The sequence below is a fragment of the Nannobrachium achirus genome, assembly GCF_963921795.1.
Source record: "Nannobrachium achirus genome assembly, chromosome: 13".
Classification (NCBI taxonomy): Eukaryota; Metazoa; Chordata; class Actinopteri; order Myctophiformes; family Myctophidae; genus Nannobrachium; species Nannobrachium achirus.
In genome coordinates, this window is record NC_137833.1 from 26,812,069 (window position 1) to 26,839,042 (window position 26,974).

Consider the following 26,974-nt stretch of genomic DNA (forward strand, 5'->3'; position numbering starts at 1 on the left):
TAACATTTTTTCAATAGGGCAAAAGTGGTTAAATGGACACTGGGGTAAAAACTACAACAAAACAACAAATTCATGTAAGGCAGCCATCCTCTGTAAATCTAGCAAATCCTGTTAACACGTCTCTACCCAATGGCTATGAGAGATTAAAAAGCACCAGCATTTTGTGAACATTTCAAAGTCAAATACTTCATCTATCACAAATGACATCAATGAGGACTGTCAACCATATGGAATGAAGTACATTTGCATTAGATTTAACTCAAGCACAAGCACCACTAGAGACACAGAACAGGTTTGCAGTAGTTAAAACAGAATAGCAGGTAGACCTGGTTTCATAGAAGGCATACTAGAAACAAAGGGGGGGAAAGAGAAAAGGGCATAACTGTGGAATAAGCCAATCACATGGGGGGCTAATTCCCTACAAATAGCCAGTCCAACAGTAATCAGCTTGATGACAAAATGCTATCCGTATAAAAGGACGAATAGAGCGAATGGCAAATGGAGTAATCAAACAGTCAGTGAACTGTAATAGCTTCAGGTGATTTAAGGTAACCCTGCATCTTGTTGGCTTAATGATTGCCCACTAAGTGCCTCGGCCGTAACCTTTACCTTGAGCAAAGCTTTTCCATGTAAACAAGCAGACTTAAACCATACACAAAGTATTGTTACCCCACGAGGAGGGTAAATAATCCTTCATGAGGCTTATTGTACTTTGGCTGCCTACCAGGGAACTGCATTAGCAAGCAGAGCAGTGCTGCTGTGTGTCCAGTCAATATGACCACCAGGCATGTGTGTCTGTGGCTGTGTGTAATGCCAACCCCTAGAATCCCAGTTGGCTTGCAGAGTTCCAACACTGAGTGCTTTTATCGCAAGCCGACACCTTGCCCAGCGCACACTCCATTCTACCCATGCATTTCTCCTGGCCTTTTTTATTCTTTCACGTTTGATCGGAGTAAGACAGGCTGTGGACAGGGTGTCATTTGGCTTAGTGAAACAATGAACTGGTGGTGGTTTTAAACTCACTCTGGCGTTAATTAAAGACCAGACCATTGTGGTGGTGTCCAGCTTGTGGATATCATTGGAGAAGCAGTCAGCCTGCAAAGAAGCACAGGGAGAGAGGAGTTAAAATCGTGTTTCAAAATCCACAGAACAAAGTCTCAAAAGTGAGGAGAAGCCGAGACTCACCAGCTGCTCGTATCCTCCAAAGATATACATGACCTTCCCCAAGACACAGGCCGAGTGGCCGTCCCTCGCCCCTGGAACTGTCCCAGAAATCTTGGGCGTGAACCATCTGTGCGTGTCTAAGGACCATTAATACGTTACATTAACTCAAGACATTCCTGCAAAGCTCTCCGTTATGCTTCAACGGCTGAGAGCGTTGGAGAGCATGTGGAGAGAACAAGTGTTGAACATTATTGCAGTTGTTACAACTTCCTATAAGGAATAATGGAAACAACTATCTATCTACTACTCTCTTACAAAGACAGTTTCCCTGCTTCTCCCTTGGCATCAATCCACCAAACAGGTTTATCTTCAGTTAGACAGAAATAAGTCACTTAACATCAACAATGCGGCAGGTTTTAGAGTCACAAAAACAACAATGGGGCAGGTTTTACAGACATGAAAACAACAAAACAGCCAGCACTCAATGTCATTTCATTCATTTAAAAGCAACCGACACACTTCTTCCTCAGTGTCCGATCAGGTCGAACCGTTCCTTTTCTGGGTGAGGTGAATAAAGGAACAGCGCTGGCTGTTTTCTCGTTTTCATTCAACTGTTGGTCTGTGGATCATGACATTATTCTCAATGCAGAGTGTTCCGTTACTGTTTACTTACAGACATCGAATGCATACAGCACATTGCAAGCCCCCTCTGTGTCATTACGTCCCCCCCAGATGTAGATGATATCGTCCAACAGCACAGCTGTATGACCATAGCGCATGTAGGGAACCTCGCGGGCATGTTCTCTTCCTCCAGTTCTTACTGGGGGCAACTTCATCCACTTCAAAGACACTGAAATGTAGTCAGAGAAAGGAAAATAAAATGTATATGCTGCATGGAATGGAGTACACTATTTTCTTTTTGATAAATGTACTGTATGTACTACCTGCCTAGTGGTACATGTACATTTTTAAAGAACCTTTAGTGCAAAAGTAAATTACACATTTAAGTGGGTTTGCATTTGCAACAATCTCGTAGCAGGCACGATCAGAATCCCATTTTGAGGGTAAATAATGAACTGGCAGGTAACTTTGTGTTTCCGCCCCAGAACATTTTTCTTAAAGGGCAGTTGGTCTGTGTCACATTATGCCCAAAACCAAAAGCCTTGAATGTTACAACTATTTACTGGAGAGTTCTCCCATTTCAATGATTTGAATATAGAATATGATTATGATGTTATTTGTGTAGAACCTTTCAAAACAAGGTTACAAGATGATGATGAAAGAGAATAGGAGGATAAAATCACACAACAGCATACAAGCATCAAAACAAATAAAAACACGGCTACATATGAGAGCAGATATGATACTGTAGGTTAAAGGAGAATTTTGGCCTAGAAGCTTACTCCCCAAAAGACTGATCCTGATGTTTATTTTCTTAAAACAGGCGATCTTGTCCATTCGGCCGACCCGACCACAGCTCCCTACCAGGATATCGTCCTCCGTCATGCACTGGGATCAATTCAGCTTTTATTTGCCGAGCTGCATATCTTGTACCACTTAAACCATCTATAATTGGTAAAAGGTACTTATTATATACATACTTGATACAGTCTTTTTTTCACTCTCTATCCATTGTCTTTGCTAAAAAATAGCCGATCTACAAGCTTACAATGCGTCGCAATTTTTTTTGGCAAAGGTTCCACCCCAGGATAATGGATTTATCGCGAAAATATCGTAAATCGCGATTTATTTTGTCACGATAATCGTGATATGAAATGTTCATATCGTCCCATCCCTAATGCAAATTCGCTTATCCCATCCCATCCCAACTACTAATTGAAGCAGAGGCTGCATGAAAGAGGTCGCATGAACAAGGTCTCACAGCACATAGTTGGTTCTACAGACTCCAACTTTCGCACACGGATAGCTCAGATCTTTGCCTATGTTCTTAGCTACTTCCCCTGCCGTTAATGTACTTGCATGATGTACAGTTGTACAAAAATCATTTTTCAGTAGAACCACCGATCCAACCAATATGCCCATAAAAGGGGACAAGGACAGAGATGCAGAGATCTCCATATATAATTTTCTTCGGTAGATAGATATCTGTCGTACATAATGAGTCTAGTCGATCAACAGTTTTGTTTCCCACAGGGCACCGCCATTACTGTTCACAAGAGAAGATTTGGGTGCGCATTAGGCCTGTCCTCTAAAAATCGACGAATCGACGCGTCGTTTTAAGCCCCCGGAATCGACGCCAATTGTTTGAGTCGAGCCGTCAAAAATATATAATTTTTTTATCACACCAGTATACTGTGGTGCGGTATGAGAGCGCTGGACTGTGACTGTCATGTAATTCTTATTGAGTCCATACTTCCTACTACTTGTAAACTAGACTTAAAAATAAAATCAGTTCACGTGACTTGAAAGTTGCCTTGATCATATAACAGGGAGCTCTTATTTTGAAGTTAACCGCTTGGAAAGGAAATGCGTCGACGTGTTGTTATTCTACTTGAGAGCTGGCCAAAGAAGCAGCAGAGCCAGCGCGATGCGCTTTCACTTTCACTGCCGTGGGTGTGTGGTGGTTGGACTCAGGCTGAGGAATAGCGACGGGCGAACTGTTTTCTTTTTATTATCTCGCACCAGATCGGCAACATAGCTCTTTTGATACAGCAGCGGTGCTCTGAGAAAATACAACTTGTGGAAATAATACACGACATGCTGTCAAAGAGATGCATTATTCTCTCCTCCGTTGTTCTACTCTGCTCCACAATTCACAATTACGCACGGCAAATTACGCACGGCTGGACGCAATCTTATCGTCATTAATGTCCAGTGTCCACCGCTATCATGTCTCAATATGCACGGTAGTTCATGGATCTAATTCACTTTAAAGGCTTAAAACATATTGCTGTTTTATTATATTACGTTGACGTGGTTTAAAAGCTTAAAGCACCACTTTTTTTTTCTTTTCTTTTTCTTTTTTTTTACATAAACGATTCGTCGACGCGTCGGATTAACCCCCGCGACTCGAATCGACTTGATAAATCCTGCGTCGAGGACAGCCCTAGTGCGCATCACACCGCATCGACTCCAATAGGATTCAGATGTCTCACGAGATGAGATTTCAAAGTTCAAAGTTCACAGCTTATAAACAATAATGGCTGCGCCCAGTGGGGAATTTACAGTTTAGCGACCAGTGGGATTGTGTACAACAGACATTTAGAGAAACATTTTGATTTTTGAGCGATAGAAATGAGAAGATAAACATTCTAACCAATCGCTCCGTTCTGGAGCCGTGGTCGAGTTGGGTGAATTGACAAGATTGCCTGTTATGGGGGAAAATATATTAATTATAAATGTGAAAGAATGTCAAGGTCTTAACTGTCTCCAAGACTACAATTGCTGGTAATAATGCAATTAAGATGAATTATACATTTAAAGCACTGATAAACACAATTCTCAACTCATACAGCAGTAAGATAAAGCAATAACGTTAACCTGTTAAAATAAATAAATGTTGTGCATTTGAACGAATACCAAAATTATCAACTGAATACCAGGATCCCCAAATCCTAAGAAAAAAGTAAAAAGCCTGAAACTCTTCCTGTGCATTGCCTAGGAGAACTTTCAACCTGAGATTCAACATTTCATAAAGAACTAAGCAATTCAAAGGCTGAAGAAACTCAAATGGAGTCTCTAGACAACGTCGAGCTCTGCAATAAAGTCAATATCCAAGACAGTGATGAGATAAACACTGAAACAATAGATCTGGTGCCAGTGTCATTTATACTTCAATCGTCTTTATCATGTACTGTGTACAGATTACTTTCATGGTGGGGCAGATAGGGTTAAGGTTTGTAAGTTGTAAAACAGGTGAGGAGAACAGGGAAATGGGTCACAGGGAAAGAAAATAGGTCAATTTGTATCTCCAGAGCAACTGGAACTACTTAAAGACAACACCTGCGTATACATGGATGACAAGAGTAACGGAACAGAATTCTTTAAGGTCTGCCAACGTAAGTAGTGGAATGTCAGCCAAGTAGTGCAATGTCATACTTCTAAAATGAGAAACACTCTGCTGTCCTCGGATGACATTCATTTTAGAATATGTTGCCCTTTCAGCTAAAGATGCAAGTTGGCTTTTCCCAGAGAGAAGAAACAAATGTAAATATGGAAACAAACAAAACAAAACGTGTTGTGTACGTTATCGACACTTTAAAACACTGGCCTGGGCCAATTTTTATGGGTCACGACTCAAGTAAAAATCCCATTTCTTTTCCTACATATACATACTGTACATACATACATTTCAAAATATTGTTGTTTTTTTTTAAATAAGATAAAATGTAATAATTGTATACACTTTAAAACAAACCATAAATTAAAAAAGTCCATAAATTAAAAAAAATAACTAGAAAGGTGCAATTCAGGGACATTGCAAGTGTGGTTGCACTGACCATAATCGCCTGGAATCCACTGGGAAATGAATTCCGTCATTTATATTACATATTGTGATGTCAAGTGAAGCATGACAAGTGAAGCGTGATAAGTGAAGCAAAAGCTTCACTTGTCTGTTGTGCAAAGGTTAACAAAAAGCATGTTCACTTTGCTGGCAAAAATGTCTCAGACCTAGAACAATAGTGTGTTGCCTAATAGCAACCACACAAATTAATAAGGCTTTAGGGTTAGTAGGTCTGCTATTTTCACTAGTTTGGGTCCAGGGCAAACGTCTCATCTCTCTTTTGGGTCTCGACCTGAAAGGTTTGGGAACCACTGCTTTAATGGAGTAGTTCACCCCAAAATGACCTTTCTTTCTCTTGATTAGTCATGCCATGGAGACTTGAGTTCAATAATATATATATATTTTTTGTATTTGTTGCATTCCTAAGACAAAAAAATATATTTATTCTGAACAGGGACCCAAATGTATGGGCCTGAATGGGCATTGGGGACCCAAATACAAGGCCCTGGATGGGGACCCAAATGCATTTGGGTGAGAATCAATGGGGGTAAATTTACTTGACACTTGCCCCTAAATCTACCCCCATTGATTCTGACCCAAATGCATTTGGATCCCCATCCAGGGCCTTATTTGGGTCCCCATCCATCCAGGCCCATGCATTTGGGTCCCCATCCAGAATCAATGGGGGTACATTTACTATACTCAATTTCTTTGTCTTAGGAATGTGACTAATAAAAAAATATATATTTGAACTCAAGTCTCCATGGCGTGACTAATCAATAGGGGGGGGAAAAAGTCATTTTGTGGGTGAACTACTCCTTTAAAATACATAATGTCTGTCAAGCGTCATCGCACAGTGACAACACTTTTCTCAGAAGCATAAATTATGCTTGAGGAAACACACAGTGTTCTGTCTATAAAACACATACCTGTGTTGAAGACGTGCACGTCAATCTGCCGGAGCGTCTCGTAGTCCTCGCCGGAGCAGTACCCTCCGAAGGAGTACACCTTGTGTCCCACCGCCACCGCAGCATGGTTGACTCTCCGTGGACCTCCTTCCAGGTGCACCGCCCAGCGCAACATTCCACGCTTGAGCACCTCCGTGGTTGCAGGTCCCTTAAACCATCACTTATCACGTGCCTCCCTGGACTCCATCAAGTCACACTCACCACGAGGACCTGGGTGGGGTTGAAATGTGGATCATGGATCAGCAGTGGTCGTTGTTGTAGAGTGAGAGTCCCGGGTCTGTGTGAATTTAAAAAAACACAGGCTGTGAGGGGCAGCCGAGAGGAATGTTGAGGGGGACGGTTCGTCCCCTTGGGCCGAGAACGATCAGCCTGGATCTGACAGGACCAAACAAACCCCTGTATTATCTGGAGCAAGTAAGGAGAGTATTTTAGGAGTAGAATAGATTAGCCCACACCTACCACTCAACCCTGTCTTCTTATTCAAAGCTACACCAACCCCTCCCCCATTGCATTACAACAGCTCCAAATATAGAAATGCAATGCGAGCACACTCTTTGAACACAACAAGAGAGATAAAATGTTTAGGTGACACTCAAGCATGATACAAACAAATGACTCCATAGTTGACGTGCAAAGTATTTTGTTCATTTTAGATTTGGGATTATTTTTATCTTTTTTTTAACGGACATATTTGCTTCTGGGGGTCGCTAGAACAATATTTTAGATTGGCTGCCAAACACATCTTATTAGACATGAGGGAAGCACAGGATTTCACTTTGGCACTCTCACTTTATGTAGTATACACCCGTTTGTACACTTTATGTATGACACTTGTTTGCCATCTGGCACTATCACTTTATGAACGGTCTACTCTAGACCATTGATTCTCAACCTTTTCAGGCCGTGACCCCCGAAAATAATCATATGTGAACTGGGGACCCGCCACCCTGACAAGCACTTGGAATTGTAGGTATTACATTTAGTGTGACTTGGTTCCACAACATATTGTGAAAATAGCCAATCTAAAAGCTTGCAACGCCTTGCACTGCTGCGCGTTGTGAGCTTGTAGATCGCCTATTTCCACAATGTTTGCATCTGTCTTATGTATCATTGGACAAATTATCCAGTTTGGTATTGTAACTTTAGAAATGTGCAGATACATTACCCAGTATACACTTATACTGTATGTTATTTGTTTCTGTTGAGTGAGAAAACTTGCACATTAACCTAACCATCTGGGGACCCCCCCAAAATAATTGACTTTTTTTGTCTTATGAACTGTACTTAATTTCATCTTCTATTTACACCTATATACACGAGACAATTAACTTATTGAAAAGGGAAAACAGCTAATGAGTTATAACATGCCTACAACATAATTTCTGTCAGCTGATAAGCTAAGAAGGTAACAGCAGTGCACTATGTATCATCTGTTCAAGCGTTGATACTAGAGTCTTAACTGTATGTTACATTATGACTTTTTTTTACAGCATCTGCAATTATGCATTTTGGGCATGGTATTACTTAATACTTATTTGTTATTATTAGGCGAAAATCTACAAAACGTCTCAAAAACAGCAGATCTACAAACTCATAAGGCGACACGTTGTGAGCTTTTACATGGTAAATCTTTTTGAATTTAATTTAAGTTCCATTTATGTGTATTGTAAATTCATAGGTTTGCTTTATAAGTTAAATGTTCTCAAATAGAAACTATAATCATACGTATTTCAAAATCTTCTAAATTAGTCAAAACAACAGTAATCGGTGGTCAGAGCCAAAAGTCTGGCATCGGTCAGAATATTATGTAAGCTCAGTCGCAGAAATCAAAAGCATATTTTTTTATTATGGAACTTGCGACTTATATCATCATCCAAGCATTGTGTGTGTAAGAGTCTGCAGACTTTCGTAACTAAGCATAGCAGACACATGAGCCAATACTGTCTATCAAGAGCGAGATGATAAGTTCTGAATCACTGAAATGTAATTCTATTTACTAAACTTACTAAACTATTTATTCTTCAGCGATGACATTCTGTCTCATAAATAAACCTATCATAGTACCGTGAAAATACAAGAAAAAGATGCTCGTCCTTTGCTGAACTCCACGTGTTCTCTCTCTGACACCTTTTCTGTGAGTGTGAACTCCAACTTTTACTTTCGTCTTAAAAATAAACGCTCTTGGGACACATTAGCAGAGTAACTTCTCTATTTCAAGCCACCCACAGCGTGCCACACAGGCCAGTGTTAGGCAAGGAGAATGACCAAATGCCAAATGGGGTTTTGTTTACAACACTGTCATCATGGGTAATGGGGAGGACCACCGATTTCTTCAGTGACCCCAAAACCTACATAATGGGACACACAGTAGGCCTATTTATGTAGCCTACCAATCCTTTTCTCCTGATATAGTGTTTTGTAATTATTTGTTGATGAATTGAATACATACTGTAGGTCCATAATGGAAACAAGTCCCCCAGAACTTTTTTTTGTGTGTGTGTGTGTGTGTGTGAGTGTGTGTGTGTGTGTGTGTGTGTGTGTGTGTGTGTGTGTGTGTGTGTGTGTGTGTGTGTGTGTGTGATCCTTTTTAGTTATCCTTTTTAGCCTTAATGTCTGACTGAAGGCTAGAAAATGGAATACAACAACCCTAAGGACAACAAACCATTGAGTGAACTCTAGACCTACTACACATAAACAGAGCTGCTACCTTTAAACACAAAATCTGAGGAGCTTTTTTGTATACTTAAAATCGTTTTGAGAAAAAATGCTGCTTTTCTGTCCCACAGTGGCAAATAAAATAACAGCTGCTATGCGTTTCAAAAAGCTTTATGCCCTGTATATATAACATGTACATAACGCCAAAATGTGACATAGCTCTGTTTACACAATGCTGTACCCACTCACTCCAACTGTATATATTTTATGTTTCCCCTTTTCAACCGTTTTCATTATGTTTTGACACTTACTTTGGCAATGTAAACGTATGTTTTCTCATGCCAATTGAATTGACTGTACCTCCTCGTGCTGTTTACATTTATGATTCTGACTAACTCACAGTGCTGTCAGGAGCAGAGAGCAGATGGCATCTATCAAACACAACAGATATGTAAGAGCTCAGGTGACTGGTGGTGGTGCAACCACTTGCTTTAGTAATGCCAATAACACTGGCATGCATTGGTCGTAGCTATGGCTGGTGTAAGTGGTTTAGTTTAAAGACTATTCATTACTTTCATTACTTTACATGGCTGTGAGTCACAGCCGCCTCTGAGCCTACGGTGGTTTAAATAATACATGTTAACAGTAACTGCAGGTTTATACCATTGACTGGTTAACTTTCTTCAATGCGAGGCTTTACTGTCACTAGCTAAGCTAACCTTTAGTACACGTTAGCTAAATAACACTAGTGTCGTTTGCTTGGATTAAACCTGAGCACGCGCTGTTATGTCACGTAAACTAACGTTTAACATGCCTGGTTATGAGTTTCATTATCTAGGAGAAATGAACAGCAGCAGAAGTGATAGTATTTACCTTCAACTAGAGTTAGTGTCGGTTAGCTAGAGCTTCTGTTATCGTGACTCTCCCCAGTTTTTTTTTTTTTTTTTGCCGACCCTCGTGACGTAGACATAGTGAGAGAAAAATAAATTACAGCTAGTCGCTAGCGCCCCTTCTGGTTGGTGGCGTTAAAGGTGCAGTAAGTGATCATCTTTTTGAAGAGTTATGATAGCAGTGGTTGTGGTTCTCAAACTTTTTCCTGTCAAGGACCCACAGAAAGATAGGCTAGGGACTCCCTCATAAGAGAAGATTTTTATGGCAGTGTTTCTCAACCATTTTAATTTCAAGGAGCCCCAGTCTGTCATGCATTTTAGGCTACTAGCCTACTACTCGAGACTTGTAAATTGACAAAGCCCCCATATCATTTAGCTGTGGACTCCATGGAACTCCCTCAAGGACAATAGCGCATCTGCTGGTGGGTGGCGTTAAAGGTGCAGTAAGTGATCATCTTTTTTGATAAAGTAAGTGTTATATAATATATAGCTCTACATTCTGATCATTGTTAGAGTGTTTGTTCAGTCACTGACTGAACAAACACTCTAACAATGATCAGAATGTAGAGCTATATAACACGTGACTCGCACGAAAGGGGTCTCCCTATCTCTCCAGCTTTTACATAAACAGAAAATGCATGTTCAGGTTGGGATTATGATGACCAGTGTTGGGCAGTAACTCCATCCATCCATCCATCTTCAACCGCTTATCCGGAATCGGGTCGCGGGGGTAACAGTTCCAACTGAGACTTCCAGATTTCCTTATCCTGAGCAACTTCCTCCACTCCCTCTGGGAGTACCGAGGTGTTCCCAGGCCAGTTAGGAGATATAATCCTTCCATCTGGTTTTAGGTCTGCCACGGGGTCTCCTCCCAGTGGGACGTGCATCGAGGACCTTCCTAGGAAGGCGCTCGGGGGGCATCCGTACTAGATGCCCGAACCACCTAAGCTGACTCCTTTCCAAGTGAAGGAGCAGCGGTTCTACTCCAAGTCTCTCTCGGGTGATTGAACTTCTCACCCTATAAGGGAGATACCAGCCACCCTTCTGAGAAAACTCATTTCGGCCACTTGTACCCGAGACCTTATACTTTCGGTCATGACCCACACTTCATGACCATAGGTGAGAGTGGGAACGAAGATTGCTCGAAAGACAGAGAGCTTTGCCTTGCGGCTCAACTCTTTTTTATTCACAACAGTGCGATTTAGCGACTGCAAAACCGCTCCTGCTGAAGACCGGACCTGGGCAGCAGAGGCTGACCTTGGGCAGTAACTCGTTACTTCGTAATAAGTTACTTTGTAATAAGTTACTATGTAATGTTAGGCTACTGTATATTACTGTAATGTTATTACTTTACCCAGTAACGGGTAGTGTAATGTATTACTCTGCCAAAACAGTAAGATTATACCATATTACCAAAATAATAATAATAATAATTACATATTAGCCTACTTTTTGTTGATTGATTGATTGATTGATTGATTGATTGATTTATTGATTGATTGATTGATTGATTGAAGACTTTATTAGAAGTTTGCATAGGAAAAGGTACAGTTTCATGACGGTTATTATTATTGTATTTTTTTTGCTGATGATGAAAGGTCAGGTGTGGCAACAAGGAACACTAGTGGCCAAAATATAATGTAAACTACTAAATGTAATATAATATATTACCCTTGATTCCAAATAATAAGAAATATGTAATATTACTCTCCTGAGTACACTGATGATGAAATGTGAGTTGTGGCAACCAGGCACCTTAGTGGCCAAAATATAGGCCACAATGCATGATGTTGTAATGGAAACTACAATGCCTCATCAGCTGGGAGCCATCCTTCCTTGATGTTTCACCCCTTTCGCCCCAGAACATCTTATATAGACATAATGTCATATAAGCCAAACAAAAAATATGTTTCTGTGAAAGCTCAGTCTATTTAATTAGTTGTTGTTGTGGTGCGTTTTTCCTGCCCCACTTCTGTCATATCGTGGAAGATGTTGCACATAGAAAGGCAAGGAGAAATAACAGACTCAGGTACATTAGCATGTTACTAACAACAAAAGTCCAGTATGTGGCTAAATGTCTCTTTCCCTCTCATAACCTAATTACAACAATAGATGGCACTGTCGCACATGTTTTTGGAATTACTCTTTCAAACGTCTATGGTGGTGAGTGCAATAGTGCTTACAAAAAAGTGCAAAACGTTCATGTGCCATGCAAGTGCTTCTGAGGCCCCTCCATCATTCAGCATCAGCACTATTAGATTGCTATAATGCTTCTGATATTAAAGACCGCTGACATTGATTACCGGCCAGGCGATTCAGGTCAGTCGGTTTCAGATCTGCATTTTACACTTTTCCAGAACAGAGATACTGTATTATAAAGAAACATTAATTAGGTCAGTATAACCCTACTATTTGAACAATATCATATGACATACAATACAGTGTGCAAATTGTTCAGGTCATAATGTTAAAATAATTACATTTGGGTGAAAGTAGTATGTACTACAGTATGTATTTGGGCCTGAATGGGGCAGCTGAGGTGAAAGCAGAGCCACCTTACAGGAGGATTTGTAAAGCCACATTACAGCTGCCCCTAGAACTGTCTGTATTACCGCACAGGTCTGGTCCACTTAGGAGGGGTTTTGATTGATTCATTGTGTACATGCATTCCATCCTCATGCCAGCTGCAGGTTCAGGCACAATGGGGAGATTGTGCTTTACTTGGGGGGCTACAACCCACACGACAGCTGTCCATGACCATGACTGCCCCTTGGAGCATCCACAAAGCAGTGGCGTAAACTGTACTTAAGTACAATTTCAACTTTACTTGAGTTTTCCAACTCCACAGCACTACTTCTCGGTTCCAAATATTGTACTTTTACTCCCTTACGTTTATTTGAAAACTTTAGTTACTAGTTACTTTGTAGGTTTTGATTATTATTGCAAAACAAACATTAACCACTTCAGCTCTGTATACATTTCGGCCATTTGAAAATAGACGATCTATAAGCTCACAATGTGTTGTGATGTGACGCATTGTGAGCTTGTAGACTGATATTTTCAAAAGATTTTAAAGGCTACATTTTAAAACTTGTGAAACTTTTGTATTTTACTCAAGTCAATTTTTAATTCCAGACATTTACTTCTATTTCTACACTGAAGCATTGATACTTTTACTTAAGTAAAACTTTTTCCACCACTGCCAGAAAGTCTTTGACTAGATGACCCACTCTGAAAATCAAGCTTTTAAATATACTGCATTCAAAATGTAAAAAAAGAAAAGAAAAGAAACATCATCAAAAACTTGAAATGTGTGAAATGTTATCATCTCGCTCACTATACAAAAAAAGTATTCAGATTATAAGCTTTTCCCTTTTAAGAGAACCCTAAAAGCAATGTAGAATAATATTTCAAGCCTAACCCTATATATTTCAATGAAAGTCCATGTTGCCCTATACTTCACACCACGCTGGGTGACATAATAAGATACACATTAGTCTAATTAAAAATGTAAGCATCTCAAGTGATTTATTTTAATCCTGATTTATTGGTCTTCAGACCAATAAAGCTGTCTGTTTTGCAGGCAGCTCTTTGCACTGTATTGTATGATCTGTCCTAGAGCAGTTTTTTTATGTCATACGCTAACACAATCTCTTTAATACTGCAAGTTGTCATCCAGTTTATGAGTACCTCAAATGGGATTTGTTCATTGGATATTCATTAGATCAGCTTGTAACCCATTTCAATGGAAATCTCTACTACTGACAGACAAATTAGTTGACACAAACTCAGAGAGCTACCCTGTTTATCACAAATAAAGCAGTATAAGGGATACTTAGGATTATATTTTCCATTACGTAGTTACCCAAGTGGTCAATTATCCTATAGGCATACAGGCTAAAAGTTTTAGATTTTTGCCATATAATCCTTACAGAGGCTTTAAATACAGCTGAAAGCAACAAGATGGTGGTCTTCCATCATCATGAGACTGGGAGAAAGAGCCCAGACCAGCCCAGTGAAAGCATTTTCTTGTCTAGAACCTCTCTGCCAGTCAGTCAGAAACTCTATAGCCATCCCACCCCACCTGTCAGCATTTTGTACACATTGCGTCACCCATCTTACCCTGCTGAGACACCCTCTGACACATTTGCTTAGTGGTGTGTTTTACAGGCTTTATAGGCGACTCGGCACATGTGGCGCATGTCTGTTGTTGTGCCTGACATAGGGAACAGGAGTTGCTCCAACTGCTGCATAACTGAGCAAGTCAATAACAACTGCTAGAAAACCAACTGTTGTTCGGGATTCTTGGACAAGCTCGGTGATGGAAGAGCATTGCTATTCTCTGTGGCAGAGAAAAGTACACCCTCTACTTAAGAATGGCAAGTTTGGTTAACCTTGCCCTTAACCATGTCATATAAAAAGCATGAGTGCGGTGCCACAATGCACAGTAAAACCTCGCCAAGGAAAAACAAATGAAGGGAAACGAATATTGGATTACACATGCCCCTAAATGTAACAAATAATCCCTCAAATATGATTTCTCAATTATTTTCCCCCATTAGTTAATATTTTTTCCAACTGATTCCTATGTCCACACTGAGCACTGATTGATTGTTTGATTGACAGCTTTATGACAAAAATGCATATACGTGAAGTCATGAACACATTCATACGTCATTATCTGACAAAAGCATTAAACACAATAAAGCTTGAGTGCTTTATTGTGGTACATTTTAGTGTCAGTCTTATGATGATGGAATGTGTAAACTGAGTGCCACGTGTTGAGGGGGTAGCAGATACGTACAGAAAAAAAAGAAAAGAATATATACAGTATATATCCTCATGTCCCATACAGCTTTTGAATCTGCATGGTACAAAGTCTGTGGATCTCCCTCTGGTGAATCACTAACCTATATTTCGGTATAGGCCTCCCATTGTTTTAATATGTGACACTTTTTTGTCCACTCTGAGCCACTTTGGGCTAATAAAATGAGTAGGGAGAAGATTATGTTCTGGGATCAATCTAACTAATTTATTTTGAGAGATGCATACAGCAGAACTCTTGCATGTGTGGAGCCTGCCGGCACATAGTGTAATTACGATCATTATATCATCAGTGTGCAATGGTTTTCATGTACCTGTGCGGTCATATTGTCAAATCTTTCAACAAAAAAATATATTGTAGGCTATATATCATTTTAGTAATGCTGAAAGTTCAGCCATGTTAAAATGAATTGTCAGAATTATTTATAGTGAGTATCCAGTATTCCCTGGATGTTCAATGGACTGATTCGACTTCCACTAGTAGGATTAGGTCAAGCAAATTAAGCAGCCCAGATGATGTCATAGAACATGATCTAACTCTGTGGCAAGATGACTGAATCATACATTTTCCTTTAATTTGGAGTAATTAAACGAACAGAGCGCCTCTCTGTGTGGTTCTGGAGGAGTGGCGTGTGCTTTAGGTCATTTTCTTACTCATGGCTCATTTGAATTGCCATGAATCAGAAGTAAAAAAAAATAATACGTTGTTAAGAGTAATTCATTGGTTGGGTTGGGTTGGGTTTCCAATTGTCAATTACTGTAATAGGCAAATAATACTTTATTAATAATACTGTGTAGTCATGTTGAAATCCTATTTTCATGACTGAAAATATCCAAACCTATAAGCTTACAACGCATCACACTGTAAGCTTGTTGTAGATCGGCTATATTTGCTGCACACAACTCTGTCATACGACAAAGTATAAATCAGGCTTAATTCGAGCTTTGGCAAGGCAGCAGGAGAGACAATTGGTATTCAGAAGAAAAGGGTTTTCATCTGAACCACTTAAATTTTGAGGATCACTTTCTATTTTTGCCACGAGGGTGACCCACCTGACCCCAGCTCTCTCCAAATATTTGCGACAGTTGTTAAATGGACTGCCAGTCTTAAACTCCCCACCTGTCACAAACTTGAGTTCTTATGAATGATGTATATCATGTCATATGTTGCTTGTTGTGAGCTTGTTGTAGATCTGCTATTTTCAGCAAGCTACACCCTCATACGACATACAACAGAGCATTAGGCCGGGACATTTCATTAGTCCGACGTCACCTTAGTCCGGCGTGCAGTTAGGGTTATGGGGTTAGGGTTAGGGTTATAGGGCTAAGTAAAGAACTTGGGGAGAAACAATTGTCCTCCTTGAATTAGATTTTTTGTAGAATCTTGCTAAATAAAACGGCATAATGGCAAATAAACATTGCTTTCTATTCAATAACAGTTGTATTAGTCAAGTTATTGATGCAATTTAGTTTTGCAAATCAGCAGGTTCACTCGACTTGTCATTACCCTTAACAGTAAAATAGATTATTCCCATTTTCTCCTGTAACCCTACAGTACCCCTGCGTACCCTTAGGGGTACACATACCCCCATTTGAGACCACTGCACTAAACACTGCAAGAGTGCCAAGAATCTTATCAAGATTCAGGTCTTATACATTGGCAGCACATGGGATTTGGCTGCGGTGTTGTGTAGCAAAGTAATGTATTGCTGTAATATTATTACTTTCCCCAGTTAGAAGTAAATGGATTACAATTGCCAAAACAGTTATTACATTACAGTTCTTAATCCAAATGCCTGTTTATCTTGTGTTGATTTTTTTTTTAAATACTTGTACTTGTGGATTAAATTCTGAAAGGCGCTGGCTAAACAGGTTGTGTTCATTTATAGTGTGTCACTATTTTGGATGGGGGGGGGTAACATAAACATCATTTGATATGAATTAGAAGGGAGAGTCATGACATTACTCTTTAAAGGAGTAACAAGTGAAGAGTAACCTATTCCACCAGACTATTGTTCTTGTCCATTGTTATTTCACATAGAGTAAATCCTTTTTTCTGTAACCTTTTCTGTAACCCCAAAAGTCCATTGAGTTCAGTGGGAAAAGTAAACTTTTATTTTTTTGGTTAACTTTTCTGTAACCTCAAGAGTCCATTGAGTTCAGTGGATGTTTTCTGTAACCAGATATTCCTTTACAGTAGGGCTTTACAGGAAAGACCTGTACAGTATAATATTACACCTTTGTTTAGAGAAGAGCAATGGCTGAAGTGACTGATTCAATAATGAGTGTCTCTGCTCTGAGCTCATCCATTCCATTCCCATGAAGAGACCTATGAACCAAGCAAAATAAAATGAAGGAATCTTCAGGCACGTGCAACTCCTTCTTTAAAACTCCTTCAACCTTGTGTCAAAGCAAAGACATGCCTTCGACCGTCATTGTGTTGATGACGATAAAAAGGACATCTGTTCAGGTTTTGCAGGTTGAATGTTTATTTGATGTCTCCATGACTTAAGAACACGGCCACGTAGGATTACTTGAAAGAAAACAATTGAAACAGACCAGACGAAGCAAATACAAAAGTAAACAAAACAATTTAAACCAATTTGTGCTGTGGGCTATAAAAATTGCTCCTGGTGTACTTTGGCATGGCCGTGTTTTTCCATTTGCCTTTAAGTAACTCCACTCAAATGAAACATGTTTCTGACGCCCCCCATCCACCCTGCCATTACTCTCCTGAAGTGATAAAGCATGTGAAATAAATAACACATCAAGCAGGTGTTTAGCGGTTAAAATGCAAATGAATAATTTCACAGTCAACTTGGAATTTCTTTTATTTTTTTCACACTACAAGTGTTCCTCGAGTTCCTCCACAATCTAAAGTTTAGATTTTAAACAGTTGATCAAACACATGTCAAGCACACAGGGGCTGCTAGCACTTTCGGTCCAGGCCAGCTGTGGCACTTGATTACTTTCTGTGTGATTAATAAATCACATCACAGCCATCATCAACAGAGCTTCCAAATAAAGCACTGAAGGCACCCAACCTGACACAAGAATGACATCACAGGTCAAAGGCCAAAAGCGCCCTCTCAAGGTGATTGATATTTCTGAAGTTTCAGCTTTTCTTTCCACCATTCAACCTTTGATATGAGGAAATTGCTTTCTGCTGCTGGAACAGAATTGCCATTTGAACCTATATGATGTCACATGGTGGAGTGACCTCATCCAAGCGTACAGCCTGATTGCCACCTGAGGCTTCTTATTTTATAAATCATAATGTTGATTTTTCAAAGTGAAAATTGAACATGTGCTATTTGTTCTTTCCAAAAGAATTACAAGGTAAGCCAAGACAACATGTATATTACCAACATGTCATATCCATTCCAGTCATTTTGCTTATCAGAGATCCCATTTTTACTGTTTTTAAGGCCTTCTTATTACTAGTAAGATGCCTTAGGGCAACATGCGACCTCGCCCTTGCCATCTGGCCAGTGATGTATATCGGACCAGTTACCCATATATGGAGACCCCTGGTACCCATATATGGAGATCCATGTACTGTATATGTAGATATCACATAACTCAGTTATTCGTTATGTGAAAGTCCTATGATGTCTATGACATCTGACATCATACCCTTTTATGTCCATACATGGAGATCCCTGTTTGTAGAACCAGCCGTTAGTGTGCACTTAGATCAGCCAACTCAGCCAGGATACTGACAGAACCCTCGCTAAAAACCCCAGGGCAAAAATCCACTCGTCCGAGACCGAGACAGTTTGCCCTCCTGGCCCCAAAGTTGTGGAACAAACTCCCTGTCGCGAGTGAGAACAACGGACTCACTCGCTAGCTTTCGCCGTGGACTGAAGACTCACCTTTTCAGACTCCACCTAAACCCTTAGCACTACTGAAACACTCAATGACCATACATGAAGCTAGTCAGCATTTGTTTTTAGGTTTAGAACCTTTTCTTGACTGATTATTTAGTTTCCTAGATAGATATCCATTTGCATTTGTTATATTGCTGTTGATGTATTGACATATTATCCTGTTTATTATTGTGATGTTTTGTATCTGCTTATTGTAAGTCGCTTTGGATTAAAAGCGTCTGCTAAATGCCTAAACTGTAAACTGTAAACTGTAAACTGTGGTATGTGGCCGATCCATATATGGGCATTCCCATATGAAGTCCTGTTAGATATGGGCTTAATATTGATGACATCAGGGAACTCCATATATGGGCATAAAAGGGATTATGTTAGTGTGACATCACAGTGACGTCAGAGCATGATGTCAGAGCGACAAACCCATAGAACCACAGTGTCAGGCGTTATAGACAGAGATACACACGAAGATACACACATACGGACAAGCTGTGACCGTTCACATACAAAACCTGTGACGTCGCAATTAAATATTAATGTATCACATTGTTGTTTTGTTATTAATTGCTTTAGTTTATAAAGCAATTAAAAGAAAAACTATTTGAATTCTGTACTTATTTCTAGTTGTATTTTAATTATTAATTAATAATAATTAATTATATTCTTTTCTCAGTAAAATATTTACCTGATTCCGGTATAGCTGCCAACCAGCTCTTTTCCAGTAAGTCCATGGAAGTGCCCTGGGAGAGAAGTCATGTTATGGGTACATTAGGCAAGGCAGGATAATTTGATTTGTATAGCTCATTTCAATAGTGGAAAAAGTACTCAAATGTTTTACTTGAGTAAAAGTATCAATACTGAAATGTAGAAATACTCTGTTTGGGTGCGCACACACCAAAATACCTATGAGAGTGGAATCCGCGTTCCGCCAATGCATTTCAATGAGAGTGAAGCGGTTTCATGCCAGCAGAGGATTTCTGCAAAAACGCTCCCTTCTCATTAGGGTGCCCTCACACCAAAATACCTATGAGAGAGAGTGGAATCCGCGTTCCGCCAATGCATTTCAATGAGAGTGAAGCGGTTTCATGCCAGCAGAGGATTTATGCAAAAAAACGCTCCCTTCTCATTGAATTGCATTGGCGGAACGCGGATTCCTCTCTCATAGGTATTTTGGTGTGAGGGCACCCTCACAAGTAAAAGTCTGGAATTCAAAATTTACTCAAGTAAAAGTACAAAAGTATTGGTATCAAAATGTAATTGAAGTACCAAAAGTAGAAAGTACTCCTTATACAGAATGTCCCGTTTCACAAGTTTTCAAGTGTTAAAAAATAAAATGTATTAAAATATTTTGAAAATAGCAGATCTACAAGCTCACAATGTGTCGCATGGCGATGCATTGTGAGCTTGTAGATCGGATATTTTCAAATGGTCGAAAGATATATACTGTAGGGATGAAGTAGGTTATGTATGTTTTGTAATAATAATCAAAAGTATACTATAAAGCTTTAAATGTAAATACAAATATAAATGGCTATTTGTAGTGGAGTAAAGTAGGCCTACAATATTTGCCTCTATCAAATCTTTAACCAAATACAGAGGCAGGAAATGAAACGTATAAGTGCCTTGGTCTGTGCTGAACCAAAAGCAAAGCTCTGATTTGGCCTAGAGTAGATTAATCATACTCTTAACCACTTGAACTGTAAACATGCAAGCTTGGCTCTTAGGCTGACAGGACAAATAATGCAGCCATATCATCAGGTGAAAGGGGACAAAACCTCAGAACATCAATACCACTATACTTTTATAAGCTTTAGATATTCATCTGAATGGCATTCTGAATGTGAGAAAATGTAATTCTATTAAATAGATTGAAAAATAGAACATTTTTTCTTTTCTTCTTTTTTTTTCAGTATGAGACGCTTGGAATTCTTGGAGTGCTGACTGACTGCGATGATGTTTTAAAATGTGTGAGGTAACCCAAACACTTCCTAGACGGTTGTGATAAGGGGAGAGGCGATATGTGAAACACAAGTCCTTGGCTGCAAGCGTCTCACAGGTGTGTAGAAACATCACCAGAGAAGCATGCAGTGTCTCCAAGGGAGGATCCGATTCCTCCCTTATACCTGAAGCCTTGAAACACAAAGTATGTATCCACGTGGTTCTGGACATCTTTTCATTTGTGCTTTTCTCTTTGTGACATGATTTTGTGCCCTAAGAAGTTCTGTCTTCTTAGTTACTATTTAGAACTATCAGTCGACGAGCTTAGCACAAGTACTCTTTGTGTCAAAATTGTGGAAAATATAAAATCAATGTTAAAAGTGTTCAATAGAATCAAAATCCTCTGAAAGCCTACTATTTCTTAGATTTGGCAAGTGGTATCAATGTTTACTTTAGGACGTGGCTGTCAAAGGGAAGGCAGAAGAGTTTTGGGGTGGGCTAAATGTCACTTAGAAGTTAGAACATGTGGATATTAGGGATGTCACCGAATAATCGATTTTCGAATATTCGTTAGATTAATCAATATTCGATTTTAATATTTCATAATCGAAAATCGAAAAAAAAAAAAAAAAAAAACTTTTTTTTTTAATACTATTTTTTGGCTTAGTTAGTTAGTTTCAACCAAAATATAGAATATAGGCTAACAATAGTATTAATGATAATAGTAAATGGCCATTGATTTATTATTCACACCAGCACCAACTGTAAACTGTGTAGAGTGAAGGAGCACAGCAGAGTGGCTGCCTGCTACACACTCCCCTCCCCCCTGTCTCAGACACAGGTGTGATTGATTCAGGCTTGATTGTTTGGTACTTGGTGGCCATCATCAAAGAAAAGGGAAAACAGCGTCCTCTGTATTGTAAAGCATCACAGAATCTGTTCTTGAGAGATTAGGTGAACAGTACACTGGCACACTAAAAAGAAAGATGAAGAGTAGTAGTTAGGCTACCAATTACCTGAAGAGCCATGTGCATTGAAATACAGCAAAAAAAAAAAAAAACGAAAAACAGAAGAAAAAAAAAAAGTTTTTTTTATTTTTTATAAAAAAATAATAATAATAATTATCGATTTTCGAATAATATTCGAATATTGCTATAGAATAATCGATTTTGATAAAGGTCCATTTTTGACATCCCTAGTGGATATTGTGCAAATGTTGTCAGTGTGGCTTTGGTAATGGGCTTGTAATTCTTGCATTTCAGTGACTCGGCCATGAACAGCGTTTGTCTTGTTGGCTTGTTCAAAATACAAATCATTTCACACAGCTTCATTCTTGCATTGTCCTCCGGGAGCATTTTCTCAGTGTCTGAAGTACAAAAACATAGCAGAAAGTCCCCAGCGGCTGCTTCTAAAAGAAGCCAGGTCATTGTCAACATGTGGATGTACTGTAGACACTTGAGCTAAGAACATAGGAATTCAAAGCCATTTAGATCAACAGATACGCTTCAGCGCAAATTCATGACTTCACGATATCATTGGCAACATGCCACCATGCCTTTCAGCATTCTAGAGACCTCATTTAGCAAACTTTCACTGACTACACGTCTACAAGCTTGTCAAGGCAAATGATCCTTTCTTCTGTCTGTGTTGTGATGATAGAACTCGCTGTTGGCAGATACTGCTTCGAGTGCCCCTGTCTGTTCCTCCCTGTTTACACAATGTATCCCTGATTTATACTTAGCTTTACGACGGTGTCCTCCTGCCAGAACAACAGATCTACTGTGCAAGATCACAACGTGGGTTCTGATGTGCTGTGAGCTTGTAGATCTGCAATTTCTTTTGGCAAGTAGCAGAATGAAAACCAAACGTGTCTGTTCATGTTGCTTTTAAATACTTACTACTACTGCTACTTTGATCAAACACGCACTTTCATTATTTTCTATTCCATTCACTTCAATCAAGTAACCACCACCACTGTGATTTTTCTTTTCAATGAATCCACAACAAGATATCAGTGTTATCTGCGTTGGAACTTGACCTACAGGCCAATCATGCCTTTCCGGTGACATAAACCCGAGTGGAAAAGTACAGACAGACCCCCTCTAAACCCCCATTCATATCCTCTCTCCTCCACCGCAGCCATCACTCTCCTTTCATGCGGGTTGATCTTGATGACATCATGCTCTCTGCACAAGACTTCCATATTGTATCTGGTGACTCTAATAAAGTGGAGGACATCTAACAAACGCCTCTCACCGAACTTTGGCGGAGAAAGGAGAAAAAAATAAAAGCCACCCGGTTTATATTATCATCTTGGGAGGCAATGATATCATTCATCAGACCAGAAACAACTCGTCCTTACCAACCATCCACGGAGGAGGATGGCACGCATGAAGAGAGCTTTTATACCAGGGCCAAGAACTAAATCATCATTCCTAAAGGATGCGGGCAGACCAGTTTGCTGTTATGGACAGTGGTGGAAAAAGTAGTCAAATGTTTTACTCAAGTAAAAGTATCAATACTGCAATAGAGAAATACTCTGTTAGGGTGCCCTCACACCAAAATACCTATGAGAGTGGAATCCGCGTTCCGCCAATGCATGTTAATGAGAAGGGAGCGTTTTTTGCAGAAATCCTCTGCTGGCATGAAACCGCTTCACTCTCATTGAAATGCATTGGCGGAATGCGGATTCCACTCTCATAGGTACTTTGGTGTGAGGGCACCCTTACAAGTAAAATTCCGGAATTAGAATTGTACTTGAGTAAAAGTATGAAAGTGTTGGCATCAAAATGTACTTAAAGTACCAAAAGTAAAAGTACAAAATGTTTGAAAATAGCAGATCTACAAGCTCACAACGCGCCACATTGGGACGCGTTGAGCATGTAGATCGGCTATTTTCAAATAGCCTAGGTATAAAATAGGGCTAAAGTGGTTAATGCATGTTTTATAATATTATAATGTATATCTGCAGTGCAAAGTAACTTGTAACTTAAGTTTTCAAATAAATGTAGCGGAGTAAAATTACAATATTTGTAGTGGAGTAGAAGTATGAGTACAAAATACCTCTAAATTATACTTAAGTACAGTATTTAAGTTACTTTACGCCTCTGTGTGTGTGTGTGTGTGTGTGTGTGTGTGTGTGTGTGTGTGTGTGTGTGTGTGTGTGTGTGTGTGTGTGTGTGTGTGTTTGCGTGTGTGTGTGCGTGTGTGCGAGCGCGCGCGCGTGTGTGTGTGCGCGCGCGTGTGTGTACCTGTGTGTGTGTGTGTGTGTGTGTGGTGGTAGGACTTCAAGGGTAAACAACATAAGGAAGGTGTTACAGTAGCATAATCAGCCTTGCATGGGCGAGGTGGGACACCTGGTTCGAATCTGCTCTGACAGCTAGCGCCCCTGCAAGAGTGCAGCAGTTGCTCTCCTATGCAGCAAAATGCTGAGTGTTCATTTAACTCTACAAACGGACCTGAAATGGTGATGTGTTATACATTAACACCCAGCATTTAACTGTGTATAAATGTTTACATGCTATATGGAAAGCACTGTGTGTGCAAAGATCATCTTAGTCAAAAGCTCAGAGTTTGGGCGAATCTTATTTAAATATACAGTATATGTTTATGTTTATAAAATATATAAACTTAAATGTGCGCAGCTGTGTTTTAGGTATTGGCCTGCCCCTGGGTGAGGGTGACAATTCATTTGAAGGACATGCACTACTTATACTAACATAAGATTGCTGACTGGTTGTCCAAGAGCAATTCACAATCATTTTTGAATTACATTATTGCCTTTGCAAATGAATACTTCTGTTATCAAACACCATGTTAAGTAAACCCATACGTTCATGTTAAAGAACACTTAGCCTACTGGTATGTTTCATGCACTGTCTTGCAATTTCAAACAATCGTATGTCACTGTCCCACAATATACAGACCACAGGCATCAGCCCTATAGTTTTAAAACCACCCTGCAAAATGTTGAATTACCTTCCTTAAACACTATGCACCTCATTGCCCTATTGTCTCCCAAACAACACACTCCTTGCTCCCTTCTTGCCCCTCTAAACACCACTCTGCCTTTTCATCTCTAATTTAAGCTGAAACACATTAAAACTGTTCCCTGACTTGTGACTTCATCATGAAACCAGAGCTCTTTTAAAAGCATTGTTAACCATGTCGAATCCAGGGCTCCCCCTACCATATGGTGTACTGACAGACATCCAGAGAAAGACTGTCCCAACCGGTAGGCTACTCTTTGAAGATTGCAATAACAAATACCTGATAGGCCTACGTAACTGAAGCTATGGTATGAATTAAAACTAATGTTACGCTAATCTTCATTTTCTTGTTCTCTCTGATATGCATATAACCTGTACAATACATTCCCATCTTTTGTCAACATACTAGCACCTGCGCTACCCTCAAAATAAGAAAAGCTCTTTGTGGCACGGATGAGCCATGCAAGAACACACTTTTTGGCTGCGGGTTTGAGTGAAAGGGCCAAAGACCAACTCAGCAGTTCTGCTGGGAGCCAGGGGACAAAGTACTGTATTAGGGAAAAGTCAAAGGGCAGTAGAGGAGTGAGGAGAGAAAGTTCCTTTTTTGGGAAAGGTTTCGCCAGCTGTAGCAACTTCTCTCTCTTCTCCTCCCTGCGAATATTTTCTCCGCTGTCTCCCCTCCTCGATAACCCCCACTCCCCCGTGTCCGACACACGCATCCTCCCCACCCCCTCCTCGCCATTCCAATCAGTCAGTCCCAACATGTGCTCCACTGATGCCCATGCAGGCGTGAGTTGTGTGCCACCATTTAGGAGTGTTGCAGGGCCTGTGTGTGTGTGTGTGTGTGTGTGTGTGTGTGTGTGTGTGTGCGTGTGTGTGTGTGTGTGTGTGTGTGTGTGTGTGTGTGTGTGTGTGTGTGTGTGTGTGTGCATACATGCAAGTTGTCATCATCTGCATGGCTATCATTCCCCCCCCCCCCCCCCCACACACATTTGTCTGCCCAGCAGTCTCTGAGTTTAAGTCGCCAGGTTAAAGGGCTGCACACTGTTGCACACAGCCGCCTACACACCACAACAGTTGCTCACATTCGGGGATAGAGGGCGAACACAGCTGAGGGCACATCACAGTCGCTCCTAGACAGGCTAACACTCACACATAACCAGTTCAGACTGAAGGCAGCTACTTCCTGAGAATTCTTCATAATACACTGGATTAAACAAAAGGAAAATTACTTTTTGCCTCGTAGTTTGCGTTAGCTTTTGCTGTTTTGATTCACTGACAGAACGGAACAGCTCAAGGCTGCATCTACTGTACATAATCCTGTGCATTGTAAGGCAGAGGTAAAGTAGAGGAGTGGCGTGTGTGTGTGTGTGTGTGTGTGTGTAAGTTGAGAACATTACCTCATACCGGAGAGGCTGCATGTGATTGAAGAGGGCTGACAGAGTGCTCTCTCTGACACCATTACTCTTTGCCTCTTATCAGGGCAGCTTTTCTGTTCAGGTTCAGAGAGGAAGTTTTGACAGTCAGACTTTACAGCATCCTCCCCCCACATCCCTCTCTCCCCCTCTCTGTTACGCTCTGTCCATCCCTCACACGCTCTCGCACAGACAGGAGACGGAGAGAGAGAGAGAAGAGGAGAGTGAAAGGTGGTGACTTCATTCTCTCTCTTCAACCAAGCCTCCTCTTTTCCCCTCCTCCTCAGCGCCGTTTTCCTTTTTTCTTCAGGACCTTTCTCTTTTTTTTTCGTAACTTTTTTCAGGCAGCATGCCAGTTCTCATCCTTCTCCGGTCCCTGGTTGTCAGGCTCCTCGGTAGCAGTTTAGCGGGCTCTGTGGCAACGTTCATCAGGAGAACCCTGTCCACGGGCTTTGCCCACCTTGGCGCAGGACTGCGGTACGTCTGGGACAAGATTCGATCCCAGGAGTCCAAGGAAGCCATCCTGGGTTGCGTGCTGTGCATTCTCAACATGAACAAGAAGGTGGAGAACTGAGCTCTCCGCTCCACTTGCTTTTTTTTTTTTTTTTTACCCTCAACTCGTGTGCCCGGAGAGAGAGAGAGAGAGAGAGAGAGAGAAAGAGAGACATAGAGAACGGATGAGTGAGCAGAGGGGAGGGGGACAACCCAGGGAGGGAGATGTGACAGACTTTATGTGGAATGCAGTGCTTTTTGCTTTCTTATCACCCTGGCTATGTCTGAAA

The 26,974-nt window shown here is 40.4% G+C and overlaps 1 protein-coding gene across 3 annotated transcripts in view; it reads right to left on the reverse strand.

Annotated features, from left to right (window-relative positions):
* LOC308296966 (kelch domain-containing protein 3-like) overlaps nt 1-19,634 on the reverse strand; it is a 58,554-nt gene extending 38,920 nt beyond the window's left edge. Inside the window, exons 1-5 of one of the 3 annotated variants that reach the window (XM_080740334.1) lie at nt 19,536-19,634; nt 6,559-6,807; nt 1,838-2,014; nt 1,186-1,301; nt 1,024-1,095 (exon numbers count right to left, since the gene is read on the reverse strand). In XM_080740334.1, coding sequence (XP_080596460.1) covers nt 1,024-1,095; nt 1,186-1,301; nt 1,838-2,014; nt 6,559-6,712 — 519 coding nt within the window. In that variant the 5' untranslated portion in view covers nt 6,713-6,807; nt 19,536-19,634. Of the gene's footprint in view, nt 1-1,023; nt 1,096-1,185; nt 1,302-1,837; nt 2,015-6,558; nt 6,875-10,125; nt 10,182-19,535 lie in introns of those variants that run through there. The other 2 variants (XM_080740332.1, XM_080740333.1) reach the window with 2 other exon arrangements.
* Between the last annotated feature and the right edge of the window lie 7,340 nt (nt 19,635-26,974).